Source organism: Lathamus discolor, chromosome 6, assembly GCF_037157495.1.
Source record: "Lathamus discolor isolate bLatDis1 chromosome 6, bLatDis1.hap1, whole genome shotgun sequence".
NCBI classification, from domain to species: Eukaryota; Metazoa; Chordata; class Aves; order Psittaciformes; family Psittacidae; genus Lathamus; species Lathamus discolor.
The window spans coordinates 29,886,326-29,908,951 of record NC_088889.1 but is presented as its reverse complement, the minus strand read 5'-3'; the positions used below and the strand labels follow the sequence as shown (position 1 = coordinate 29,908,951).

Here is a 22,626-nt window from a genome sequence, read left to right as displayed (position 1 = left end):
CTATCACTCAGCTTCAGCAAATTAAAACAGGCTTAAAATGGGTATAAATGATATATTGCATATTCTCACTCATTTGGAAGTTTTGTAATGCTAGAGGAGGGCTTAGAGGGTTCAGATAACTGAACTTAATGTGAATTTCTGTTTTTTTGGGCTGAGTTGATTACTTAATCCATGACTTAGTAATGCTGAGGGTAGTAATAATACATTTATAAAATGCATACAGTTTCTGAATTGATGCTGAGATGTCTCTAAGACAAAGTGGGGTGCCTAAATACCCAGCTTGCTCTTCACAGTAAGTGCAAAGTTAGGTTTAGAAGACTCAGTGTTCGAATCCAATGTGTAACATTGATTTCCTGGGTGGCCTTGTGTTTCACATCATTGTTTCCCTATGCTTAAACTAAGGAGAATAATATTTACTTGCTTTTCAAAGCTGTTACGAAGTGCTTGGGGCTGCTCAAAGGCAAAGGACCTAAATGGTCTAATTTTACCCTGTAGATGCCGACTTAAATGTAGGGCAATTCTCCTTCTTTGCTGAAGTGCTGCAGAAAAAAGAGGATGTAGAAAAGTTTTGTTCCACATGCAAGAAACAGTCATTGTAATTCCGGAGGGACCTGGAAAGTTGAAGCCTTTCCCACCTTTACTAAGGAGGCTTGTTTAGTCTGATTAGGTAGCGTGCATGCTGCTGTCATCATCAAAGGCGGTGTTTAGATGATGAACACATGAGGATTTCATTGTCAAGCAACAAAAAAACACATGCTAAAGATGGATTTTCCCATTATGGAAACTTTTTCCTTATTTTTCTGCCAAACTTCTATGGCGATCATGGCAAGTGTACAGACTGGTGTAGAGCTGATAAATCTTGTGTGAAAAAGCATTTTTTGCCAAAGGGAAGAAGTTAGACACGTAGGACATGATGTTAAAAGTGATCTTCTAATTTATTAAACCCAGTCCCTGTAGAAATTCTTGCTATCAACTTTGATTTTTCTGGATTCATCATATCAGTAAGGTATCTTATCCCTGATGCTTTTAGGTTGCAGTTCCATAACTTCTTGCCCAGAGAGTTTCCAGCAAGTTCAAAGCTAAAGATAGAAACTTCCAGTTTAAGTCTTCAATTTTGGCCATTCTAACTCTTTGGCTTAATTGCTTCCTAGACACCAAACACATTTCCTCTCCATGTTTGCTTACTAGAATAAACAAAGCAAACTTCTTTTTTTTTTCTCTTGAGTGCTCCATTTTCTTTATTGTCTCAGTAGTGTTTCTGATTTCATTGGAGATGAATCACTAGACATGATAGATATGGATTTTTCCTTTTTTAAGTTTTTTATATAATTTTCATATAGGTGATGTTCTTTTTTGATGGATGAATAGATTTGGATCTTTCTCTCTGCCATTTTCAGCCAGAAGGGATCAAATTAGAGCATGAAGTTTTACTATTTCTACTTCAATCAATATTTTCATGATTCATACTCTTAGTTCTTATTCTGTTACTATTACCAGCTTCCCAGGATGTTCAGTTTCTTCCTTTTTCACCTTCCTATTTTGCTGGTTTATTACTGACTGTGCAGTTCTTGTACTAATTTCAATATTCTTCAATTTACCATTTCTCACTTAGCACTAAAGAAGTTATTTACTCAAGTCAGTGTTCAAATGTATTGTATTTCTTCCATCTAAAAAATCTGTATTATTACCAGAAGAAAAGATCAGCTTAGAATGGTAAAAGCTTTGGTATACTTTTGTTGCATTGTAACAAATTTTTCATTTATCTCTTTCCTTTTTGACCTTAATTCAAGATTTAGCAAGAATGGCAAAGTTATACCTGGGATATAAATTTTCTTACAAACTTCAGGTGATTCTTCATTTTCCAATTCAAGTTTAATTGAAACTAGCTGAGGTTTTGTTACATAGACAGCTTTTCATTCAAGGAATTGCACTCTCTAAAGAGTAATAAAGTTTTTTCTTTCTCCAGCAGAGGAAGACAGTGTTTTTGATGAATCTGATATTCATGATACACCAACTGGACCTTGCAATAAAGAATCTCAAACTTTCTTTGCAAGACTGAAAAGAATTGGTGGCAGCAAAATGGTGAAATATCAACCAGTTGAGATGAATGCTCAGAGAAGTATGAATTGTTTTGTCGGTATAAACTCATGCAGAAACACAATTTCCCACTCTTCGTTTCAAGCTACCACCTTTCTTTGTAGAGTTTGTTGCATTGCCCAATTTGAATCTAAGTGCTCTATCTGGCTTTTGAGGGCCGGTACTCCTTGTTTCCCTGAATGAAGTCTCTTACAGGAAAGTAGGCACTCCATATTAAAAAATACCTAAAACCAGCAGTTGTTTTCTCAAACTTTAAGCTCGTTTGAATATAAAAATGTTTAAGAGGGTTTCTTGCAATTTTCTTCCACCATTGGGCTGAAGATTTTTACCCAAATTTGTTTTTTCCCAGAAATTAGTTCTTTTCTTTGGCTGAGGTGGGACTCTAGGGTAAGCAAATTTGTTGTTGCTGCTGCAAATATTATGGTTTTCCATTGGTAAAAAGGGTCAATTTTTGTGGTTCAAAAAATAGGAAGGATTTTGTTTCTGAAATTAATACCCTAAAAAAATTAAAGAGATTTCCACCACCACCCACCTGCCTTTTTTTGTTTCAGGTATATGCACCAGGTCGGCGGGTGGGAGAGTGAGGGAATAATGATTCTGTCTAGGGCAAATGTCTACATTAACTTTTCTCACTGCTTTTATTGCGTGGTGATTCACATGTGGAGCATTTTGAAATACGGCAGTAATAATGACCAAGAATATTCTGTTTTCTGTGAATATACGTCATTCATAATAACAACAGTGATAACCTTTTGAAATGTTCTCAATGAATGTGTTAACAGCGCAAAATGCCAATGCAGTGGCAGTGCCAGCAAGTATAACTGCGTGCACTTTACTCCTCCCTAGGACAGGGAGGCATGACTTTGCAGTGTGATAGTTTCTAGACCCTGCTGGGGTCTAGGATCACTTGGGGAAGAATTCTGTGAACACCTGTCTGATCTCAGGCTTGTGCTGCCACATCCTCACTGCTATTGCTACCTTTGCTGCTTGAATTAGAAGCACCCTAAAATGCCAAAAACCTAAAATGGTTTAAAGTAGCCCAGTTTGCTGAAGAAAATAACACACAGGTGTACTCTGATATACGCTGATGTAAAAATTATGTGCTCTAGTCCAAAATTATTTTGAAACCTTTTCAGAGTGGTCTGTGTAGTTCATTTCTCCTTTCATCTCTCATGCCTAATGCTGCTGTCCCAAGTATCTGTAGAAACTACTTGTCTGTGACATTTTCTTTTCAATGCATAACATTAAACAGTCTATCTTCAGGGTGCATCTGTCCAGGATAAGTAGAATTTGGATAGAATTTAGATAAACCCTATTACCCAAATAGTAACTTTTGTTCTTGTTCATTGTAAAACTCTATGTAAAGTGGCTCTGAAGTTATCATACTGAATTGTGAGATAAAGATGAAGATATATGCCAGAAGTCTACAACTGAGGTAGTATTAGCTCTTTCTGTTTTAATCAGGTGAAATAGAGCTGGCTGAATATAGAGAGACGGGGGCCTTACAAGACAGTATTCTACGCTGTGTGAGAGAAGAAAGCATTCAGAAAAAAAAACTGCGCTCTCTAAAACAAAAATCTCTTGATATAGGGAATGCAGACTCCCTGTTGTTTTCATTAGATGAGCATCGCAGGAAGTCCTGCATAGACCGGTGTGACTTAGAAAAACCTCCTGTCCCTGCTGCTTACTCCATACACCGGCAGAGTGATTATGGACGATCTGGACAGAATTCTTCTAGTAAACCTGAAAATCTAGAAACACAAGAAAATCTTCCTCGCACGGAGAGTTTCCAGGAAACAAGACGACCTGTCATACCAGAAGTTAGGCTAAACTGTATGGAAACCTATGAAGTGAAAGTGGACTCTCCGGTTAAATCTGGTAGTCCTAAGGAAGATTTAGATCTGATAGATTTGTCCTCTGACTCAACATCGGGTCCTGAAAAGCATTCAGTACTCTCCACTTCAGACAGTGACTCTTTGGTCTTCGAACCACTTCCTCCCCTTAGAATAGTGGAGAGTGATGAAGAAGAAGAAACAACAAACCAGCTGAATGATGAGGTCTCTGGGAAAACTACTGCATCATTCCCCTCAACTCCGATCAATGTCTCTGCACTCAGCCTCAGCACAACACCGCTAGTCCAGTTCAGCATTGAAGATTGCTCCAAAGACTTTAGTTCTAAGGATACAAGCAACAGTGCTTCAGCAGGAATAGAGGACATCCTTTCCATTTCTCCTAAAGATCAAAAGGACTCATCAGAGTTAGTTAAGCCAGAAGAGCTTCAGGACATGTCCTGTGGGAGCCCACTAACACTGAAACAGAAAAGAGACCTGCTGCAGAAGTCATTTGCCCTTCCAGAAATGTCCCTTGATGATAACTCTGAGCTCAGCGTGGAGGAAATTAGATCTAGTGGAGCAATTCCAAGCCCAAATGTAAAGACAGTCCTTATTAAAGTCCCCGAAGATTCTGAAAACCAAACAGAAAGTGGTAAACTTGATGCCAACACAGAGTCTGACACTGAACAAAACATGGAGCAGAAACAAGAAGAGGAGACCGAAGAGTCAGAATTCAAGATTCAGATTGTTCCTCGCCAGAGGAAACAGAGGAAGATTGCTGTGAGTGCTATTCAGAGAGAATACCTGGACATTTCTTTCAACATCCTTGACAAGCTGGGAGAGCAGAAGGAGGCAGGTGAGCTCAATTACTGACCTAGTTGAAAGGCTTATTACTGTGTGAAAGTTTAAGTAACAGACCAGTGTAAAGAGAGATGTGTAAATATATGTACAGGGAGAAATGTGTATATATAACATCTGATGTGATCTGAGCTAGCCGAATGCTTTCAGGTGTGTGTTTCTTGCAATAAATGTGCTAACCATACAGGTTAGTATGTACAAGGGCCCATTTGAAAAGGAGGTGGAGCTCAGTGACAAAAATGCTGGATCTGATATCCAGGTTAGGGAGTGAAACTCCATGGCCTCTTTATGTGGGGGGTCAGAAAGATTGTCATACTTCTGTGCCTTCTATCCTGCTAGTCTAGTCCATGCTACACTGATGCTCTTTTGTGTGTGGTGATTTTTGGCCTTTGTTTCTTCTGCAAGTGTAAGGTGGTGGCAGACAGACTGAGTCACAAAGGGTAAAGCTGAGCAGACCGTAGACTTCAGAAATAAGAGCAGTTAGAATTAACCACAGTTTGAATTTAGGATCAGACATATGCAGGTATTTTGTTTTTATACACTAAAAAGTTTTGTAGCCTTCTTTGTGTTCGGTATCCACAAAATCTACATGGCTTGTATTTGTTAAAGGTTTGAAGTTAAAGCATCAGGAATCTTTTTTTGTTGCCAGTGAAAGAATTGCATAATTAGACTGAAATGCTTTGTTGACCATAAGTAAGGGGCAGTTTTCATTCAGTATCTTAACACTGTCATCCTTGAAACTGCTTGGAAGGGCTGCCCCAGTTCTGAAACACCATGTGGAGACTAGGATTCTAGCATATAAGGTGGTTATTTGGCTGAATATCTCTAGGTATGTCATCCATGGGAAGCATAAAACATTCACAGTGACTCATGACATACTTATTTACCTTACAGGTTGATACTGGCTATTCAGTTACCTAGGGAATGTAGTGACTTTGATAGTTTAATACATCTTGTTATATTTTGCTTTGTTTAGCCTTATTAATTTGTTTACTTGAGAACATATGTGTTATAATTCAATTTAGTAGGCTTAATATTGCCATCATAATGGGCTGATTATAATTTCAAAGTCTTACTCGGGGTTTTTCAGCTTATTATACTTCCATATGTTTTCAAAAGGTTTTTGATATAACTGATCTCTAAATTAAATATCCAAATGAGTGTTTCTTCAAGTACATGATGCTGGGCTACAGTTTCCTGCCTGAGACTTTCTACAACACAGATACATACTCATTTTTATAGAATATGCTGAAACCAGCCATCAGCACTTGAAACTTTCTTTGCTTCGTTCTCCCATATTGACAGTATCAGTTGTTATTATTAAAAAATAATTTTAATAGCTTAATTTTCTTTTTAAAGATATAAACTCTTTGAATCTTTAGGATCATCTGTTAGATTAGCAGCCTTTGAAAGATGCTAAGTGGTCACTTAACATAGCTTTACATCAGTGGTACCCCTTTTATTTTTGGTGGTTCTGCTAATCACTCTAGAGTGGGGTCAAGTATGTGTGTTTATTAGGTCTGAGCTCTAAAGATCATAGACAGAAATCTCCTTTAAAAAGTGATTTGAAGCAGTAGATCTGAGCGCATCTATAAGAATTCTTACAACACACACACTGAATCTTTTTAAAACTGCTGGGAATGCCAGATGGTGAACGGATGTCTGAAAAGATGAGAAAAAGGCATCTGGGGAGAAAGTGGATGGAAAATATTTATTGATTCTATATGCTGAGAGTTTAAACACAATTTTGACATGCAGATCCTGCTGCCAAGGGACTTTCAACACTGGAAATGCCAAGAGAGTCATCATCTGCACCGACCCTTGAAGCAGGAGTCCCGGAGACAAGTAGTCACTCCTCCATATCAAGTAAGTTTACCTTTGGTTTGAGCATTAAATCTAGGTTGCTGTATTTGTGCGTCAGATGCATATTATGTATAGTAAATGCCTTCCCCTGGTTTCATTGATTCTTGGAAGTACAGCTGTGTTGAATAGCATATCTGTTAGATCTCTGTTGATCAGCAGGATTTTAGTGGTTAGTGGCTGCAAGATATTCTGTTGTGACATGGCAAATTTGACAGATGTGGCTCTCTTGAATTAGTGTAGGTAGCAGCTAAAAGCAGTATTTCTCTAAAGTGAGATGTTCATTTTCCACTGAGAGGAAGTGTTGCCAACTGTCAGTGCACAGAAGCAGAAGCAAGCTCCACAGGGCTTTTATTATGGTCTTCAGTACATTTCTTGCTGTACTTTAGGAAAAAAATTTCTTGCAATTTTTGTAAAATGCCTTGAAATGCCGCTTCCTCAGCTGGTTGCTGAAATGTGGTAACTATCCATCTGAGACTCCCATACCCATTTCAATGGAAAGTGAACTGGGTTGGTTTAAGTAGATAGTGGCACATGGCTTAATGGAGCAGATGTAGATAACGCTGGAAGGTAGAGACATCTTGGAACACTAACAAAATCCAGACTAGTGTGTCCTTCTAGATAATGTTAAGTAACACACAACACATCCAAAAGCTAATGGGGCAGGATTCTGATTGGTAGAAAAGCGAGGGGAAATGATGACCTGCTTTTATTCCAGTGAGCTGCTAGATCAGCTTAACTAACTTGCTAAGCTGCAATTTCAAATTGCTGTAGAAAAATTGAATTTTAATTTCTGAAATTCATCATCTGCTGATTGGATTGAAAGGGGTGTTTGGCCTAGTAATGGAAGCCAGCATGGCTTTACTAAGGGGAAATTCTGCCTGACCAATTTGGTGGCCTTCTATGATGGGGCTATAGAACTGATGGACAGGGGTAGAGCAGCTGATGTCATCTACCTGGACTTGTGTAAAGCATTTGACACTGTCCCACACAACATCCTTGTCTCTAAATTGGAGAGATAACAATTTGATGGATGGACCACTCAGTGGATAAAGAACTGGCTGGATGGCCGCACACAAAGAGTTGTGGTCAATGGCTCAATGTCCAGCTGGAGACCAGTGATGAGTGGTGTCCCTCAGGGATCGGTGTTGGGACCGGTCTTGTTTAACATCTTCATCGCTGACATGGACAGTGGGATTGAGTGTGCCCTCAGCAAGTTTGCCGATGACACCAAGCTGTGTGGTCCGGTTGATACGCTGGAGGGAAGGGATGCCATCCAGAGGGACCTTGACACGCTTGTGAGGTGGGCTGATGCCAACCTTATGAAGTTCAACCACGACAAGTGCAAGGTCCTACACCTGGGTCAGAGCAATCCCAGGCACAGCTATAGGTTGGTCAGAGAAGAAGTTCAGAACAGCCCTGTGGAGAAGGACTTGGGGGTGTTGGTTGATGAGAAAATGACCATGAGCTGGCAGTGTGCTCTCACAGCACAGAAAGCCAACCGTATCCTGGGCTGCATCAAAAGGAGAGTGACCAGCAGGTCGAAGGAGGTGATCCTGCCCCTCTGCTCTGCTCTCGTGAGTCCTCGCTTGGAGTATTGTGTGCAGTTGTGGTGTCCTCAACATAAAAAGGACATGGAAGTGTTAGAACAAGTCCAGAGGAGGGCCATGAGGATGATGAGGGGACTGGAGCACCTCCCGTATGAAGACAGGCTGAGGAAGTTGGGGCTGTTCAGCCTGGAGAAGAGAAGGCTGCGTGGGGACCTCATAGCAGCCTTCCAGTATCTGAAGGGGGGCTGTAGGGATGCGGGGGATGGACTATTCATTAGGGACTGTAGTGATAGGACAAGAGGTAATGGGTTAAAACTTAAACAGGGGCGGGGGGGTTGGACTAGATGATCTTTTGAGGTCCCTTCCAACCCTTGGGATTCTGTGATATAAGGAAGAAATTCTTTATTTTAGGGGTGGTGATGCACTGGAATGGGTTGCCCAGGGAGGTTGTCGATGTTCCATCCCTGGTGGTGTTCAAAGCCAGGTTGGACAGAGCCTTGAGTGGCATGGTTTAGTGTGAGGTGTCCCTGTCCATGTCAGGGGCATTGGAACTAGATGATCTTAAGGTCCTTTCCAACCCTAACTATTCTATGATTCTATTATTTTAGACATGCTAGATGAGTACTCCAAGTGACAGGTTTCCTCTGCAGTTTTACCACAAGCATCTTGTGTCATGTGCATTGTGTAGTCAGTGTGCATTTGTTGACCGCCTAATGATACAGATGTCACTTACTAAAGCAGCTAAAAGGCTGCTACTTAAGGTCTGTCTGTGGTTTCACTGAGTGCTAGTTGTCCCTGTAAATTCCAGTATATGAAATTGGGAATAGTGTCTGGGTGATATTGAGCCTACATTCCTTGGTAAATATTCCTTTCCCCTTTGTAAATATTTCTTTCCTCTTTCTCTGAGCCTCAGCTTCCAACTGCAAAAAGGGACATGAATGATTCCATTGTGTCTTTCATCCATTTAGACTGAAATATTTTTGACCTTCTACTATGTCTTTACAAGTGCTGTGCATAGTGAGTATTTATAAGGAATGTGAGCATAAGGCATTTCTGTAACACAAATAGATTATGTAGATAACATTACTTGTACAGCCAGTGCCTGGCCATAGAAAGCATGCATCATTAACTGTGATAGGAAGATACTGCCTTTGGACTTCTTTTTTTGAGTAGAGCATTCCAAAGCAATGGAGGGATGATTGACCAGATCACAAGCTAACGTATGAAAGGCGCACCAGCTATTACATGAAGGTTACTGATCTCGTGATTGTTAGGTTTGTTGTAGAACACCCAATCAAGGAAAACTTCCCTCCCTATCCCACTAGACAGTAGGCATGAAAAATCATACTCTGGTCCACAGCAAATAGCCTGGCTTCGGCACTATTCAGAGGCTGATAGTTCTCTCAGTTTTTTGGGTTTTAGATTTTATTCTTCAGTTACCGATATTTGAAATCATGGCTGTCCTTGTGAAACCAGGTAAATAACCCTGGAAATCCAAACATGCTCAGTAATAGCCCAATTATGTGAAATATGCATGAATTTTTTTAATTACAAAAGCCATTAAGAAAATTCAAAGAGATAATTTTCTATATTTTGACAGTCATCTGCACTCCAAGCAATCTTGTCAGTTCTAATGTTAATTGCTGCTCTTTCATCAAGAAATTCTATGCTTGATAAAGTGATAAAGCATCTGTTTAAAATCCTTGCCCTGGGAATGATGGAAATTCTATTTTTCTCCTAATTTGCTGTGAAAGGCAGCTGCAATACAACTTTTGAAAGTGAAATATGGAGTGGTCTCTTGGTCTGGTTCAGTTCCAGAAGTTCAGTTATACAATGGCTGCTTTGTAGCAATGCTGGAGAAGTTTGTACCTGGACCAAAATAGAGTTTATATGCACACTGGTACATTGAAAGGCTATAATGATGAAGGAAAACTTGAAATACTTCACCTAATAGAATAATTTCAGTGTGCAGACTCCCACTGAAGTTATCATTGTGTTTAGTATTAGTCAGGGCCTGTATTTGTTTTGTTAGGTGTTACTCTGCTTTCTTTGAATTTACATCTCTCAGATAGAAACTGAGTAGAGCAAGTTTAGGAGAGGGCATTCAGCCCCTGAGAGCTTTCTGAAACTTACAGTTTGTCTGTACTTCCTCATCACAGTTAATAATGTGAAATGTTAGGTTTGTTTTCAGAGTTTGGCTGGGTACTGTTTGAAATTTTAGAATAAAACTCCCTGATACTATGTTAATACTCTTTTTAAGGTGTTGAATGTAGTTACAGATGAAAATAATCATTAGGAGAAGACACTGCTCTGTTGCCCTCATTTTAAGGCCCTGTTGAAGAAAATACTTAAACATACATTTAAGAAAACCTTTTAGAAGCTTTCCTGCATGGAGATGCGTGTCAGCAGTTTCACATGCCTTGTGCAGGCAGTCTTAAAATTCTGTCTTCATCCTGTAAACCATGGTTTTTGATTTTAGTGATTTTTCATGAATTTTGCTCAGATTCTGCTGTCAAAATGAATGTATTTTGCTCATTTAATTTGAATTTTCTTATCAATGGAGAAAGAAGTAAGAAAGTCAGGAGTTGTATATGATCTGTTTCTTCCTCCGTTTAAGCACTTATAAAATAAATGACCAAAAAGACTTAAAATTGAAATTCACAATTTTTTTTTTTGTGTGTGTATTATTCAGTAAGACATATCTCTTAAAACAAACAGTAATGTGCATTTAAAGTATTGTAAATAGTCAGATGAAGAAAAAGCGAATGCTTGTTGCTTGATAGCTTTGTGTAAGAATGGCAGTCAAGTTACAAAAGGGACCCATCTTCAAAGGCATGCTGGCTTCACACTTGGGAAGAATGTGCAGGTGCTGTGCCTGAGTGACTGGTATTTAGGAGGTCTGTTTTTGTTGTCACCGATGAAGGAAACTGGTGGAACACAGATTTGTTTTCCTACAGTGAACATCGACAGAGCAGTCCTTCATATTTTGCTGGGAGGAAACTGAGTTTCCTTCCTCACACATTGTACATAAGTGAGATTCAAGTATGTATTTGTCATCAGTCAGCATGGGAATTTTGGGTAGTACCTTACACTTCACAGATACCAGATGTTTTAAAGAGCTTTCATGGTATTTGGAGACAAAAGACACTGACGGTTGATACAGAAGATAAGATCCTGAATCCAAGTCACTTGATACACAACTGATAGCAGCGGGGCCAGAATTGCTCCCAGTGTAGCTGTGTGAAAAATGCGTATTGACTTGAGCAAGATCCTTAGAGCAAGCAGTCATTGTCCTTTCAGTATTTATCTCATGCTGGTGTATAAGATCAGGAAAGAAGAGTAGTTTTAAGTGTTGTCTGAGCCCCTGAAATCCTTTTGCATTTCTGACTTGCAGCTCAGTTCAGACAAATGAAAAGAGGCTCTTTGGGAGCTCTGACAATGAACCAGCTAATGAAGAGGCAGCTGGAACACCAGTCTAGTGCTCCCCACAATATCAGCACTTGGGATACTGGTGAGCTGCGTTTATTGCTCTTTATTTCTGTTTCCTAAATCAATTATTTTCTGTACCAGTTAATTAAAAAACTGAGTATTTCTATTCTACCATTGCAGATGAGTAATCAATCTCAAGTCTAAAGTAAAATTTTATAGTGAGTACCAGATTGTCACCTAGTATGAATTGGAATAATTACATGTATTTGGGAGGTAGTCCCTCTGGTACAGTGACGCACCTACAGTATTGCATATCACTTGGATTATTTCCTGGCCTCATTGGATGAAATGGAAGTATCACTGTTGATTTCATTAGGTGTAGAGTTTCATTGCTGTGCATGGAGTCATTTATCTGCATGTATGTTTATAATGGTGTTGGTACACCAAGGACTTGTGCCTTATACCAGACTGTTTTGTTTCTCTTTAGAGAAGTTTCTGCCAGCTCACACTGAACACCCGAAGTTTCTGTTCACACATTGACATGTTTCTTTTTCTCACTTTAAGATGAATGCAAAGCAATGAAAACTGAATTAAGCACATGATTTCCTCATTACTCAAGTGTTTTATTTGTATTTTTTCCTCTATAAAATATTTTCATTTATGACCAAATTTGTTGCAGATGTGATTAAACAATGAATACATTCTGGTTTATCATAAATGCTAGATATTTTATTGCCCATCTCGATGTGAGTGACGTTACAGAGCCGTGCTTCTTAGGAATTTGGCAGCAGATCTAGATGCATCCAGGGAAAGGAATGCTTAATAAGTTCTATGAAACTTAGCATGCTCAGTGAATCTTTCACCACCAGTTCTGGACAGCTGTTAAAATTTTTGCTTAATTCAGTCTTCAGCATTGAGTTCCATCTGACTAAATCTTGTAGTGAAAGAATGGCTAAAGGTATGGTATATAGTTTAGGATTATCCTGTCTACTCCAGTCTGCTGAGTAACGTGCTCAGCATGAGATGCTTAAATCATAAAGGTCAGAATTTGTCAAGGATAACAGTGAAGGGGTTTTTTGTCCTATCAGCAGGTAAGTTTGTTTATTGAACTTAGTTTCTCAGGAAGGGTTTGAGATATGAAAAAGTTACTGCTTTCATTCTGCAAGAAGTAGTTAGCTTCTAATTCAAGAGGAACAAGTCAGTACTCAAAACCACTTAGGAACTCTGTCTTGTTAATCTTGTTCCAAGTCCATTAGCTTTCTTCACATCTGTGACTTTTCCCTTCAGCATTCATTCCTGCTAAAGGCCTCCAAGCATGGAGATACAAAGTAAAACATGCTTTTCTGGAAAGCTTTGCATCTCTTGGTCTCCTTTTCAACCACTAGCTTCAAATTTAAAATATTTGGACAGAAAAAAGGTTTTTTGAAGACAAATGGTTTGTGTGACTAATTTGTCATTTCAGTGTCATACCAGAATTTGAGAGTCAGTAGACTCAGGTATAACAACTAGCAAATAGTCTTATTCCCCATTACCCCCCATAAATATGATGTGTGCTTGGTTCATGCATGCTTTTTTTTTTTTTTTTCTTTAAACATTGGTAGGCAGCATGTGTCTCTTTCATTTATTATTTCAAACCACTTCTTCCCAAGCTTGCTAACTGTAAAATAAAACCGTTTTGTGTCTAGCTTATGTCAGTACAAACTATACCTGACTTCTAGTCTGCTGGTATTTATAAACACTGTCTTTTACTTTTTGTGGCTTATATTCCGTATCTTGTTGAATCTTAACTGCTACAACTTCCTTTCTTGTTTAATGACACTTTTCTAAAATGACATCTTTGGGGTTAGGCTATGTCCTTTTTCCTTTGTGGACTTCATCTTTCCCTTCCCCTCCTCCCCCCCTTCCCAATACTTAAAAAATTAATTCTTCATTTTTTTTTCCTAATACCTGTTGTATTTGTCTTTCTCTTGTTTTAACTGTTTAAGACTTGTGGTGCTTGTGACAGATGCTGGATTCATAGTTCTGGAGACTGAAGTTCTGTATTTATTCACAGAGCAGATACAGCATGGAAAGCGGCTGTGCAATGTTCCTGTTTGCCTAAACCCTGACTTGGAGGGACCGCCACTAAGAATCAGAGGTTAGTTCAGTGCCCATTTGACCTGATCTCTCTGCTAAGAGTGCCAGGAAGTTTTTTGGTTAGTACCAAATGGTGCTGAATTTTATGTTCCATTCAGCTGTATTAAACCCCTCAACTGTACTTCAGAATGTAGGTTGTTGAAAAATTATTAGACAAGACCTTTAATTTAAGACAGGGGCAACTGATAAGGAGTGCTGGCTTTGCTACTATTTGTTTTGGCTGTCAACCTGGAAAGAAAAGATTCTGTATACAGAGTGTGATTGAATCTCGTTTCTTTATGAACTGTTTTCCCTCATGGCCAGTGGGCCAGTGACCTACCTTCTTTGCATAAATCATGTTTTTTTTCCTGGTGTTCAGTGCATGAGAGAGGACATTTTTATTTTGAGTAGTGAAGTCTTATTCCAACAATGTAACCTGCATTATGACTGTTTTAGCATTTGTGTGCTGCAGCGGGTCCTGTATCTAGAGAACATGACAGTGAAACTTCCGAAGATATTGCAGAAGGATTGTTATTCATTTGTGTGTGGAGGAGAAATGGCTAGAAATGTGTGAAAATCTACTCCTGTAGATTTTTGTTTTGTATGGATTCCTACATTACTGAAGAATATCCTGAATTTCCTGGAGTGTCTGCTTATATCCAACAAAATCTCAGCAGACAATTATGAAGTACTGAACTCTGTATGTGAAAAATATTTCCTTTCATACTTAGTACTAAGTGATGGTTTAAGACCTGTCTCATTCTTGTCATCTCAGCAAGCCCATCATCTCTCCACATAAAATATGTGGAGCATGTTAGATTCTTTTGCCTGAGATCTGATACTTAATACCATTTACTGCAGAAAAATCAAATTATCTCATCAGAAATTCCATCTAGCTTAGGTGGAGAAGCTTCCTCCTGTTTGCATAGCCAAGTATTATCAGAACAAATGATAACAAAGAATCTGTAAATTGAAGCAACCAGCAAGACAGTGGATAAAGGATCACTTAATCTGAAGTTGAATTGGCATCAAAAGGGCTTTGATGCTCTCCTAAAACCAAAAGGAGCTTTTTGTTGATGGGCCTTTGGAATGAGATGCCCTTGGGGACAGCTTACACGGTGACAGTGTCTACCAGCTGAGCTCCCTGGATTCAGTATTGGAGCTGAACTGTATGGGAACAGGAGTAACGCTGTCTCTATCATGTCAGCTACATGTGGCAACAAAAACTGAGATACTTTAAGAATTGAATCTCTCTTTCCTTTTTAATGACCTGGAGAATAAAACTGCTAACAATATTTGAATGATCATCACAAGGCATCTCAGATGAATGACATAGCTCATACATCACAGTAGCTTTGATCCAAGTTTCTGATGGCTCATGAGGGAGCCTGATTATTCTTCTTGAGGTTTCACCATACTAAGGAGATGTTAGACTGTCAGACTACCCTATATTGCTGTAATTCTGGAAAGCAGCACTCAGAGAAGCCAAGAGTTTGCCTCTTCCATGATACATGTCTTTGGATCTTAAAACAAGCCTCTGTCAGAAATTAGGTGCACAAATATGCCAAAAGCAAAGGAGCGCAATTTGTTGTCATGATCACAGTGGGCATGCCACCAACTGAAAAACTCAGGTTTGGAGAATAAAGACACTCGTGAAGACATTCAGTGGAAAGCATTTCTAATCATCAGCTGTCCAATGTTCTTAGTGTTTCTCAACTCCATATGAATTACTTCTAGCTGTCCTTTCCCGATTTCTCTACTATGCCTCTGATAAGGATGGCATGAATTGATTGATGGCCTGGTCTTGAGACATATGAACTTGTTTCCTTCTCTGTGTCAGTAAGAACTATGGGAAGGTAATTCCCCAGAAGCACAGGGGAAGACTGAAAATCTTCAGGTGTTCAGTCTCATAGCAACTAAAGAATCATTTTCTTTCCCAACAAAATGAATAGGTACAATTCCATCTGCCTTCATGGAAATTTTGTTCTTTCTAATCTTCTTCTTCAAGGATTTTTTTTTTAATTGATAGTTCTAGGTAGTTAGAATAATCTAACAGAAGCAAAGAATGTGCTATATATCCTTTTGTAGATATGCTTTATTTCTTACTCCTATGCACAGTAAAACCATTATGGCTCTTCTTTAGAAATCTGCTTTTCAAACAGTTTTAATTTCTCTTCAGTGATTTTCTTTCTTTCTTTTTTTTCCCCCAATTGCCTTAAGGTGCCACAAAATCTAGCTTGCTGTCAGCACCCAGTATAGTCAGTATGTTTGTACCTGCACCAGAAGAATTTGCTGATGACCAGCCCATTATGATGACTGACAAGTAAGTTCTTTTTCTGTTCCTTTTGGAGAAGTAGTTGAACTTCAAGCAGGTTAAAGTATAGATATACCTTATGGAAACGAAGTCCATTCTATCCTTTATGCTAAGTTTTAAAATTATTATTTTTTTACACCAAGGTAAGCATTTTCTAAACACTGCCACAGGATGTGCTTGTAATTCAATAGGACTGATGTGAATTTGCACAAGCAAAATTATGACTCAGACTATTAGTTGTGCACAGGAGGCATGGGGAGCACTTTGTATTTTAAATCAAGGGTTCCTTGTGATCCATCAGAAACTGCTTTCACCTTAGGGAAAAAAAAACAAACCCAAAAGCTTTTAAAAAATTCTTTTGGATTTCTGTTGAAATAGGTAACTGTTGATGTGTAATTAACACAGCATTTTGATGCTGATACTTGCTTATACCAAACTTTTGCAAACCTTAATTGATTGGTTAAAAAGCCTCTAAAGGAAGTGTAAGTAAGTGTACTCATTTAGTAGAGGAGTAGAGCAGTCAGCAAGGAGCCATGCACTGATTTGATAAAAAATTGTGAAGAGAAACTAGAAGTTCTTGTTTGTGCTTCTGCACTCAATCTAGTAGACAGACACGCCAGGCTGATCACCAAAGCTCTGACACCACCTAACACACAGACCAGCTGAGCTTGACTTTTGTGACTTTGTCATATTTTCTTTCTGTTCAGTGACAAAGGAAAGAAAATTGCCTGTGCAATTCCATTGAGTTAAGATACCACAATCTGTTGGAGTCATTAGCAACCAATTGATCAAATTAAGAAATCCTTCCTACTAGACAAAGTTTCCCACATTGGTTTGCAGTTTTGATAAGTTGTGAAAGCCTGTCTCATCTCTCTTATATCTGACACCCCCTTTATAATTAGACATTATGGAGTCCTTTCAGAGCTTAGTCAGTTGTCTCTGGACATTTGAGGAAGGACAAGTGACTCAGCAGCAAATCTGCCCTGGGAAAGGAGACTTCTCTGAAACCTTAGGTTCTGTGCCCCTGAGAGGTCCTTTAAACTCTTTCTTAATAGCTGTAACTGCTGTGGGAACCAGTCAGATTGTTGTTTCCTGATTGTATAATTTGTTGTTCATAATTCATGACTGACATGAAGGACAATGTGAAATTGTTCCATCTCTAAGATCATCTATGATTGTCATTATGTCTGTGGTGCTAAATAGAAGAGTATCAGGGACTTGAGCCCTCGCCTGAGCCCAAGTCATATGAATTGGCTGGTGTTCACATTGCTGAGGGCTAATCCCCACTGCTGCAGATTTCTCTTTGATGGTGCAAACTGAAGCAGTGCAATGCTGTGAGGGAACCGGCTAACAGTTAGATGCAAAAGAAGGCCTGCCATGCGGCCCTGCTTCATTTGACAGTGAAGAAACAGCCAGTGCAGCTACTGAGAAGGTTTATTAATGTTTGAAAGCCATGGACTGTCATTAATTATAGAAAGATCACAATTACATTATTTTTCTAAACATGTTTTGAATACAATGTATTAAATAATAGTACTTTAAAAAGACATAATTATACATATATGTATGTACAGTAATACTTTGTTTAAAATTTGTTAATGTCAGTTTTCAAAACTATTATTTGCAGGTGTCATGACTGTGGGGCTATTCTTGAAGAATATGATGAAGAAACACTAGGCCTGGCCATAGTTGTGCTCTCAACCTTCATTCACCTTAGTCCAGACTTGGCTGCTCCTCTGCTGCTGGACATCATGCAGTCTGTAGGAAGGTAAATCCAGGACTTTCCTCTCTCACATATGATTGAAAGAATTTTGTGCCTTGAATCAGATTTACATCACTGTATGAAGTTACGTATTTTAGAACCTTAAGTGAATAACATATGGTTATGTTTCTTGCTTTGTCACTCACCATTTTATTAATTTGTTATGTAACTTATTCCACTGTCACTTCAATTTCAGCCAGCTCTTTTGATGTCCTCCATTTTTACCCTCCAATGGGAGGTTCCATTTTGGGATTCTCCCTGGCTTGTCCCACTGTAAGCAGTGATGTAAAAAATTAATTCAGTCTTCTGCAGCATCCTTATATTGAGTTACCTGTGTATTACCTGAACAGCAACTGGTGCAACAATTGATGTGCTTTCTGATCCTGTTTTATTTGAAGAAAAATTCACTCTTAGTTTTTATTCCTCCTTCTAATTGCTCCTTGAACCGTTTTTTGGCTTGCTGCCTTGTGGTTTTTACATTGGCTCTCTCAGAATTTATGTTCTCGTCAGCTTTCATTTGAGACATGACTTAAGCTTCTTGGAAGAAGTCTTCCTTTTTTCTAATAACCTCCCTCACCTTTCCTTTCTTCTGCTCTCTGAAAGTCTTTTTTTGCAAGTGGGGTACCTTGGCCGTGTGCTTCCAATGTAATGTTCTTAAACAGTCTCTGTGCTTTTTGTAAAGACTGAATTCTCTCAGCTACCCCTTTTTGCTGCTTTGACAGAATTTTTTACTTTTATGTAGTTCCTGCTTTAAAAGTTATGCAGAAATGTGGCCAGCTTTTCTGAGTTCTGTTGCTCCTGGAGGACTGTTGACTCCTGGATATGATCATTCATTAGCATACCCAAAGCTTTTCAGACTTTTCAACCATATTTTGTATGCTAATTAAGACTAAGTAAAGAGTTGCATCTCCTTATGAGGGCTTCCTAACCAGCTGCTGCACAAGTCTCTGATAAGGTCTTAAACATTTGGTGTCTATTCTTTTTCTCTTGTGACCTTTCCTCAGTGTGCATGGGATAATAGAAGTGCGCCATTACTACTGTATTAACTTGTCACTGCTGCCTTGGCCACTTCCACAACCTCCTGCCTAAGAGGCAGATGATCTCCAGAGGTCCCTTCCAACCCTAATGATATGTGTGATTCTGTGTGTATGAGGTGGGATGGATGCTTTGGGTATTTCAAAATAAACTTCTGAACAGCACTAGTAGTGCAGAAATGACATACTGCTCTCATTTTTCATGTTCTTTTCAATGACTGAAGGTAAAATTGCTTGACTGTACCTTTTGCAGAGGTGCAGCTCTTCACAACTCTGCCTCTTCACTACCTCCCACTTCCATTTAAACGCAGCAGGTTTAAACACATCCAGGTCCTCCATTTCCATTAGTTGCAAGGCTGCAGTTCCCTGCTGTCACTGCTAATGAACTCTGATGGAAGCAAAGTTTCTAATCTAGACAGATGCTGTCCATTCTGTGTGATTCTTTTAAGTACAACAGTGCTACAGCCACAGAGAGGAAATAATTTGGGAGATAAATTATCAAGGGATGGGGGTCGAGTGGGCTATCTTTTCCTGTGCTTTGAGGAAGAAGTGCTGTGTCTTTGGAGTGAGACAGCTGATTGTTTTAGAGCAGCAGTTCGCATGCAACATGGGGTATTCCTGGTAAATTGGACTTCTAAGTCCAACAGGAAGCTCCTCACAAAGGAATTATTTTGAATATATGCAAAATAAATAGCATATACAAACAGAGAGGCATTCAGGAACTTAATCTGTGTATCATCTGTAGTCATTGTCTTTCATTCAGCAGTGCCATATCATTACATCTAAATACCAATATGGCAGCAGAGGTGAAAATGAATTAGACTTGCATTTTATTCTTAGAAAAAGAACTGCTACTTTCATGCTTAGAAGAGGAAACAAGGAGTTGGGAAATGAAGAGTGTTTCAGAATACCTAAACAAGACATTGAAAGATTTTTAAAAGTTATTTGGGTACCCACAGGTACAGATAGGCATCTATTTTCAGAACAGAAAAAATTCTTGATTCAAGTTCCTGACAACTTGACATTTTAGAAGACTGTGGCATGCACTTTATGTTCTAGTTCCTGAATATAATTTTTTGACTCATTCGTTCCAGGTTAAAACTTAAACAGGGGAAGTTTAGATTGGATATAAGGAGGAAATTCTTTCCTGTTAGGGTGGTGGGACACTGGAATCGGTTGCTCACGGGGGTTGTGAGTGCTCCATCCCTGGCAGTGTTCAAGGCCAGTTTGGATGAAGCCTTGTGTGGGATGGTTTAGTGTGAGGTGTCCCTGCCCCTGGCAGGGGGGTTGGAACTAGATGATCTTGAGGTCCTTTCCAACCCTAACTATTCTATGATTTCATTGATTTACAATGAGATTTAGGTTTCAGAGCTTCAAAGCCATTTAGTCATTTAGATTCTTTAGTTAGTAAGGATCTTTGAAAAGATTAACATCTGTTCTTAACATGTACAAATTTGAACACATTCATTTATTGTCTGCTGTCCATTTACTGTTCTGCTTTGTGGTCTGCAAGGTAGAGGTACTGATGGGGGTTCATGGCCTTTGTGCAACAAAATATTTAGAGTAGTAATGATAAATACATACAAGCTGTACATTTCAACAAGTTTCAGATGTTCCCAAGTATTTAATGTAGTTCTTATCTCATGAAGTTTTTCCGGTTAGAAATCAAATGTTTTGTTTATCCTAAAATCCCCACTTGCATTACTACATTCACAAGGATTAAAAACATTGCTTAGGACTTTGATTTCTTTTAGAAGAAATACTTTATGCTGTTCTATTTGTATGCTTTAGTTGATTTTTTGAAAATAAGTGATTAGTCTCATTGCATTCTGCAGAAATTCTCATGTACTTTAATGTATATATATTGCTATAGTTATTCCAGAACCAAGGTTTGTATTCTTTGAAGGTAGCTCAGAGCTATTTTCACCCAGAATTAGCTTTGCATACCAGAATGAATATGTTGTATTTTAGTTTGGACTCCTCTTAAAAACAGTGGAGTCAGGCACTCTAATGGGTTTTTCTAATTTTTACTGGGATTGCTGAGGATAATGTAATTTTCAGTCCCCTGCACAAGCCACCCTGAGATTATTGCACTGTGACCCCAGCTTGTCATGCATCATAATGTAAATCACCATGCATTTTGGTTTATACTGATGCATTCAGCTGAGCTGCCTTAGGGCCCTTATCGGATTTTACAGTGGTGACTAGAGAGGAAACTGTCTTCAGAACAGAGGCTGACAGAGGATTGAGCAACAGCTAAATCCAGCCTAAACGGATCATGAATCAAAGATAAACATTGAAGGCAGATCATCAGCAGATTTGAATTAGTGTAGCTCTATGAACTTTCCATTTAGACATATCAGCTGATACCAGCTGAAATATAGATGGGCTGCAGGTGAAAGCAAAAATTGCGTGTTCTTTTGTATGTAACAGATGCTACCAGTGTATGTCTTTATAATTGCTTTTAATTAATTTTTAGTTAATGCTTTATTAATTGCTTTTAATGACTTTTAGTATTAAAGTTATGTTGCTTTGATATAAGTCCTGATTCTAGTCATTTACATGTCCTGGATATTGAAATGCATGGCTTTTCTTTAAGATTGTGTTCAATATCTTCACCATTGAATGCCCATATTTGGCTTTAAAGTCTATATTTAGGTACTAAAATAAGTGACCTGATTTTTGAGAAACCAGTATTTCTCATCTGACCTTGTAAGAGCTCATAGGTACTTCGTGTTTCTGAAATTAGGCCAGTTATTTAGGTGCCAATATCTGGAACTAGAAGCCTTACTTCAGACTGCCAAGTAGAGAATTTTGGCTTAATCTCTAAGTAGTTAAGTGTTGCTGTGTTAATCAGAAACAATTCAGTCAGTAGGCAGCTTCTGGCAAATATGGGTTTTTTCCACATCCCTCCAGGTTAGTAATTATCCATGATGTGTATGTAAGGCAATAGCTTTACTTCATTATCTTCATGGTAGCTAGGCAAGTAGATTTGTCTTTAAAGCTGTTAAATATTTGTGAGACTGCAAGACTGAATAGAGTGTATATGTTGTGCAAATATGATTTGACTGAATTTAGAAGACCTCTTCCAAAGACCTTTCTGATGACATTTTGAATGTTTTCTAAAGTTCTTGTTTATTATTAAAAAAAAAAAAAAAAAGAAGATACTTTATTGGCTTACTTAGAAATTAAATACCAAAAAAACCCCACATGTGAGCTTCACTTTTTTATGTTTTTTATTCCAGGTTGGCATCAAGTACCAGTTTTTCTAATCAAGCAGAAAGGTATGGTAGCAAAAGAGACCTTGGCCAAAATGAAACAATTAATCTAAAGTATCCTCCTCTCTGGCACTGAAACCACCTAAATTTAACTTCTTAAAACTTTATAAAGGTTTGTGAGTAAGAGGAAAAACCTGTCTTTTCCGCTTGTTTCAAGTATCTTTTGTGTTCTGATGATGAACAGGAACCCATATTCATATGTGTTGAACTTGAAAAAACTTAGATTCAGGCAAAATTTAAAGACGCCTTCTGGCTTCCACAATTTTAGTGCAGGTTTTTCTAGCTTGTTCTTTGTTCAGTATTTGTCTTGATAAATTATTTCCATGCATTTAAGCAAGTGAATCATATTTGGCCATGGAGAACTCCTGGTAGTGATGTCTCATTATGTAAATCAGATGCTGAATAGGATAAATTCATTTTGAGAATCTGTAAAATTTGTTAAGTTGTGCAGTTTATGAGTAAATAGATAATACTTCAGCTTTTTTAATGAAACCATT

The 22,626-nt window shown here is 38.5% G+C and overlaps 1 protein-coding gene across 2 annotated transcripts in view; it reads left to right on the top strand.

Moving 5' to 3' along the window:
* Positions 1-22,626, top strand: part of UNC79 (unc-79 homolog, NALCN channel complex subunit) — a 113,791-nt gene that overhangs the window by 56,442 nt on the left and 34,723 nt on the right. For both annotated transcript variants that reach the window (XM_065685578.1, XM_065685577.1), the window contains 8 exons: positions 1,970-2,119; positions 3,562-4,785; positions 6,546-6,653; positions 11,592-11,708; positions 13,680-13,763; positions 15,962-16,064; positions 17,683-17,823; positions 22,097-22,135. In XM_065685578.1, coding sequence (XP_065541650.1) covers positions 1,970-2,119; positions 3,562-4,785; positions 6,546-6,653; positions 11,592-11,708; positions 13,680-13,763; positions 15,962-16,064; positions 17,683-17,823; positions 22,097-22,135 — 1,966 coding nt within the window. The remainder of the gene's footprint in view (positions 1-1,969; positions 2,120-3,561; positions 4,786-6,545; positions 6,654-11,591; positions 11,709-13,679; positions 13,764-15,961; positions 16,065-17,682; positions 17,824-22,096; positions 22,136-22,626) is intronic.